At 42.5% G+C, this 6,309-nt stretch overlaps 1 protein-coding gene across 1 annotated transcript in view; it reads left to right on the top strand.

Moving 5' to 3' along the window:
- The first annotated feature begins 600 nt into the window (after positions 1-600).
- The window catches only part of LOC119357497 (senescence-specific cysteine protease SAG39-like), an 8,772-nt gene continuing 3,063 nt past the window's right edge, over positions 601-6,309 (top strand). Inside the window, exons 1-2 of the mRNA XM_037624424.1 lie at positions 601-886; positions 3,480-3,493. Coding sequence (XP_037480321.1) covers positions 601-886; positions 3,480-3,493 — 300 coding nt within the window. The remainder of the gene's footprint in view (positions 887-3,479; positions 3,494-6,309) is intronic.

The raw sequence follows: 6,309 nt of genomic DNA on the forward strand, positions 1-6,309 counted from the left end.
ACTTATCTGATCTTCAAATGTAAACAAAGCATGTGCGACACCGGAGACAATCACAAATTCAAGCTTCACAACTCTGGATCTCACATGAGTATCAGATGATCTTGAATCCCTGTTTTGCTTCTTTGGTACCTTCTATAACTAGTGTTCCCTCCATCTCATAATGTAAGCCGTAGTGTAGTGTCAAAAAACGTCTTACATTATGGGACAGAGGGAGTAGTTATTAGCAACCGCGATTTTACAACAAAAGGTGGTCAAACGTTATGCAGTAGGTATCCTTCTTGCTATATGCGCAAATATCAGTCCATCTTAACAATAATCCGTTGACTGATTCCAGTAACAATCGTCTTCTTTCTTGCTATATATATGTGCAAAAATCAGTCCAGATATACTAACCAATGTTTAATTAGGCAGTATTTATTCTACAGGCCGAGTACAGCTAATTAACTAAGTTGCGGTTTTGTTCAACGATGTATAACGTACAAGATGTTCAAACATTGTCCACATTACATCCCACAAGTATATCATCAAACAAACAAGATCCGGCCGGCACAACTTTCTCTGTCGCACTCAATCTTCATCGATCTTCCACCTCTACCGGCCATGGCTAGTTACTGGATAGTTCTCCTTTTCACGAGCTCCTGCGCGCTCAATGGCGCACTGGCGGCACGCGACCTCACCGACGACCCGTCCATGGCCGCGAGGCACGAGCAGTGGATGGGCAAGTATGGCCGCAAGTACAGTGACGCCACAGAGAAAACACGGCGGCTGGAGGTGTTCAAGGCCAACGTCGCGCTCATCGAGTCCGCCAACGCCGGGAACAGCAAGTTCTGGCTGGAGGCCAACCAGTTTGCCGATATCACTGAGGACGAGTTCAGGGCTACCCACAGTCCCACACTGAGTAAATTGCAAAAAACCACCACAATTGAGGACCCTAATTCAGAAAACCGCCAGCATTCAGTTTTTTTTCAAAAAACCACCAATATTGGGGTGACAGTTTTCAGAAAACGCTGATACCGTGATTTAGAGCGTTTGAGTGGATTTCTGACGGGTGGGTCCCTTTGTCAGGTGCCACGTGGCCAGGGCGAGACAGCGACCGTGACGCGCCGTTAGACGGCGTCGGTCTAAACCTAACCAGCTCGAACCCTACCACCACTTTCCCCCAAATCGCATCTCGACTCCCCCTGGCTACCCGCTCGTGCTCACATCTCCCCCATGGCCACCGGCGGCGGCGGCGGATGTGCCGGCAGCGACCTCAGATTCGTCGAATCCGGTGCCCGCTCCGCCTTTCCTCGCTCTCCCACGGCCCTTCCTCTCTCTCCCACGGCCCTTCCTCGCTCTCCCACCGCCCCCCTGCTAGGGTTGCTGGCAATGGTGGATCGTTCACCGACGGCGGAGAGGAGCTCGACGAGCAAGGCGGCAGCAAGTTCAAGCCCACATCCGACGACATTTTTTCGCGGGCGGCAGCATCATTGGCCCAGGTCTGGACGGCAAATCCCGCGCAGAGCCACCACTTCACCTCTGGCCTAGGCGGTGTGGAGTGAGTCTTCTTCTTCTTCCTCTTAACTCTCTGAATTGGCTAGGAGTGCTTAGCTCTGTATAATTTTTCGTGTAGTCTATACTTTGCTCTTAGCCAACTGAATTTAGGAATTAGGGTTAACTGAATTGTTCATGTTTATTTGTTCCTGTATGTCTTAGCTATCTTGAGGTGTACTCGATATACATTGTAGTGTTATTTTAAATTATTTGGAACTAAACTATAGTTTAAGTGTAAGTAGTGTTAACTGACATTGGAACAGAACCATAGTGTAACTGAATATAGTGTTAACTGAATTTAAGTGTGACATAAATTAAAGTTTAACGGAATTTAGTGTTAAATGAATTTGTTTTGACATGTATTATAGTTTAAATGAATGTAGTTTAACTGAATGCACTATTAAGTGTAAGTAGTGTTAGCAGAAAATATTTGCAACTAGTTTAACTGAAATTAGTGTTAACTGACATTGGAACATAACCATAGTGTAACTGAATTTAGTGTTAACTGAATTTTTTTTGACATAAATTACAGTTTAACAGAATTTAGTGTTAAATGAATTTGTTTTGACATGTATTATAGTTTAAATGAATGTAGTTTAACTGAATGCACTATTAATTGAACTTGTTTATAAATTGCAGTTTGGATGATGATGAACCATGGGAAGTGAGGTTTCATTTCCAAGGCTGTGACAATCTAGAAAGGAGACTGTATGAGTCAGATATAACATATCTGAATACGTTAGCTATCATTGGGATTCAGGGCTATGATCAGAATGATTCCATGTATTATGTGAAGGAAGATGGTGTAGGAATGTCAGGGATGCAACTAATCAGGAGTGATGAAGATGTTGAAGAGATGCTGGAGTTATATGAGGACAAGATGTGTGTTACTATCACTGTTATGAAAGGTAGAGAGTCTGAGAGGGCAGAATTGCAGATTAACATTGGAGATGAGCAGCAAATTCCTATTTCACAGATAGGTTCACCTAAATTATACAATGTAGATGAAGAAGGTGTGCTATATGTAAGTCAGTCAAGTGAAAAAGCAGAACAAGCAGCATGTTCTGCTCCAATTGTCAGTGTACACACAGAGGACTCATTTGGAGAATATCTTATCACTCAGGAGAGTTGCAATGTGAGGAAGGGAACAACTATTGCAGAGCTAGATGATTTCCTTAATGAGTTTGCTGATATGCCAGAAGTGCAAGAACACAACATGGAAGAAGATAACATGGAGGAGGAAGATCTGATGGATTCTAATAGTGAAGAGGAGCAGGAGGATGAGGATGCAGAGCTACATGTGAAAATAAAAGACCTGAAGAGGAAGAGGGTTTTTGAAGGTGATTCTGAGCCAAAAGATTTATTTTGTGAGGCTGATGAGGAAGAAGAGGGTTTTGTTGAACCAGCACCTATGCAGAAATTGCCTATTAGAAGAGGACCCACAACAAGATCTCATTGTAGTTCAGAAGCTAAACTTGAAGAAGACTATGTTCCATTGTCTGATGAGGACATAGATGAGGAATTCGAAGTTGATTCAGATGAAGAGGTTGTGTTCTACTGCTCCTCATCTGGCAGGAAGTCAAGGGCAAAGAAGAGGAAGGCCAGGAAATGGTATGATGAGAACAGGCTTGCCCCACAGGAGCATATATGCTTTCACATGTGTTTTACTGATGTTTATCAGTTCAGGAGAGCTTTGGTTAATCTTCATGTCACTCAAAGGAGGAACTTCCATTACCATAGGAACAACAAAGACAGGGTAATTGTTGATTGTGTTGAGAAAGACTGCCCCTTCCACATGGTTGCATCTGTTATAGCAAATGAGAAAACATTTTGTATTAGGAAGTTGCAATTAGAGCATACATGTGCTCCAAGTGGTGAGAATTGTAAGATTTCTGCTAGGTATGTGGCCAAAGCAGTTGAGGATAGTTTCAGGACAGATCCAAAAGCAGGAATTGAGACTGTGATAGACAAGACAAAGGAGAAGTTTGGTGTGGAGGTTGGGAAGATGAAGGCTTACAGGGCAAGCCAGCAAGCTCTTAGTGTGGTCCAAGGTGATCAGGAAGCACAATATACCAGGATAAGAGACTATCTCCAGGCTGTGCTTGACACTAACCCAGGAAGCAGATGTATTGTGACAACAAGAGTTGTGAAAGAGCATCCAAGCAAGAACCCTAGATTTCAAAGGTTGTTCATTTGTTTGGCAGCTCAAAGGGATGGTTTTCTCAAAGGATGTAGACCTTTCATAGGTATGTTACTAGTGCAATTACATATACAAGTGTAGCATATTAAGGTTTTGTGAAATTTACTATGGTCTTGTGTAATTGTTTTCAGGTCTAGATGGTTGCTTTGTGAAGTTGAACACAGGTCAACAAATCCTAGCTGCTACAGGTAGAGATGGAAACAATAACATATTTCCACTAGCTTTTGGAGTAGTTGAGAAAGAAGATACTCCAAGTTGGTGTTGGTTTCTCACTCAACTAAAGATAGCTATTGGTGGAGAATCAGGAGAATTTGGATACTGCACAATTATTTCAGATAGACAAAAGGTAATACTGGTGCCTTCATTATTAGTGACTACATTAGTGCCTTTATTTCATACTTAGAATTAGTAGTTGCAATTAGAATTACTTAGAATTATTAGTGTCCATGGCAAAACATAGTTAGTGACTAAATTAGTCCCTTCATTACTGTCATCAGGGTCTTCTCAATGCAATTGACCAAAATTTTCCAAATTGCCCTCAAAGATACTGTTTAAGACACATTTATGCAAATTTCCAAAGTGCTGGCTTTAGGGGGGATGAACTTAAGAAATATATGGATGCAGCTGCTTACTCTTATACTGAAAATGGGTTTAAGTTAGCAATGGAAGAGATTAGAAAGGAGAGTGAGGATGCATGGTTGTGGCTCAAGGCAATTCCTGTTGATACATGGGCTAGGCATGCCATGGACACAAACTGTAAGACTGACCTAGTAGTCAACAACATCAGTGAGGTGTTCAATAGGATGATTTTGGATATTAGGGGAAAACCCATTAAAACAATGGTTGAAGGTGCCAGGAGCAAACTGATGGTCAAGTTCAATGAGAAAAGGATTGGAGGGCAGACTGCTAGATGGGAAATTACCCCAACATATGCAGAGATGCTAGAAGAGGCCAAGGAATGGGCTAGGAATTGCAAGGCCATGATGGCAGGCCCAGATCTATTCTAGGTCAACAGTGGTGAGAAGTCTTATGCTGTCAACTTGAAAGATTGGACCTGTGGTTGTAGGAAATGGGATATGATAGGTGTACCATGTAACCATGCTGTGTCTACCATATACAAATCAAAACAGCAACCTGAGGATTTTGTGCATAAATTCTTCAAGAAAGCAATGTATGTTGCAGCATACAAACCAATGATCTACCCTGTTCCAGGTCCTGATCTTTGGACAAGAACTGATACAAGAGACATTGATCCACCTGTGTTTCATAGAAAGAAGGGTAGAAAACAGACCCAGAGAAGGAAGGGCCAATTTGAGGTGCCAAAACCCAAGGACACATCCAGGGTTGGAACAATTACATGCAGTAATTGTGGAAGGCAGGGACATAGATACACAAACTGTCATGATGCTCTAAAGCCAGCACTTTCTGCTAGGAAAAACAAGCACAAGGTACATTTATATTTCTGCACTGTACATTTCTGCACAGAAACTGTTTTTTATACATAGGGCTGGAACTATTTTGTTTCAGGAAAATAGGGCTGCTCCAAGAGCTACAGCAGGAACTTTACCAGCTCCTACTCATACTCCAACAGCTGCTCCAACACCTACTGCTAGGAAAAACAAGCACAAGGTACATTTACATTTCTGCACTTTATAATTTCCAAAGAAGCTAGCAAAATCTGTTTTTGATACATAGGGCTGGAACTATTTTCTTTCAGGAAAATATGGCTGCTCCAAGAGCTGCAGCAGGAACTTCAGCAGCTGCTCCAACACCACCTCCAGCAGCTGCTCCAAGAGCTACTCCATCTTTTGCCAGCACAATTTCCACATCAAGGGCTTCTGCTGCTCCAAGATCTACAGCTCCAAGAGGAAGGGCTGCATCAACAAGGACTACACCAGCACCCAGGTCTTCATTTGCTCCTCCAAGGCCTTCCACTGATCACAGGGCTGGAAGTTCTTCAGCTGCAGGTAGAAGGGTCACCAAGAGGCCAAACAGGCTCAAGGATTATTTCTATGCTAGTGGCAACTAGCTGTGTAATGCACCCTAGCTGATGGACCAACCAAGGAGTCATTTTGCCAAAACAAACTATGTCATTTTGCAACTTGTTGTGCCTGTTGCTTTGTGGCTGTTGAACTCATTATGGATGAGGATTGCCATGTTGAACTTGTTTTCTGGTTGTGTAATGAACACTTGCATGATGTGTCATGGATGATGTTATATTATGCTACTGTTGAGCATTGCCATGTTGAACTTTTTTATCATGATGAAGTTTATGATGATGTGTTTGGTTTTGATGATTGGCATGATGAATTTTATTTGTCATGATGAAGTTTATATGTCCTAGATGAACTATTATTTTGTCCTCGAGTGGTTTGTCGAGAGGCTAGGTTCAACCAAAAGAGGCATTTTTGTCCTCGAGTGGTTTGTCGAGAGGCTAGGTTCAACCAAAAGAGGCATTTTTGTCCTCGAGTGGTTTGTTGAGAGGCTAGGTTCAACCAAAAGAGGCATTTTTGTCCTCGAGTGGTTTGTCGATAGGCTAGGTTCAACCAAAAAAAGGCATTTTTGTCCTCGAGTTG

This window comes from Triticum dicoccoides, chromosome 2A (assembly GCF_002162155.2).
Source record: "Triticum dicoccoides isolate Atlit2015 ecotype Zavitan chromosome 2A, WEW_v2.0, whole genome shotgun sequence".
Taxonomy (NCBI): domain Eukaryota; kingdom Viridiplantae; phylum Streptophyta; class Magnoliopsida; order Poales; family Poaceae; genus Triticum; species Triticum dicoccoides.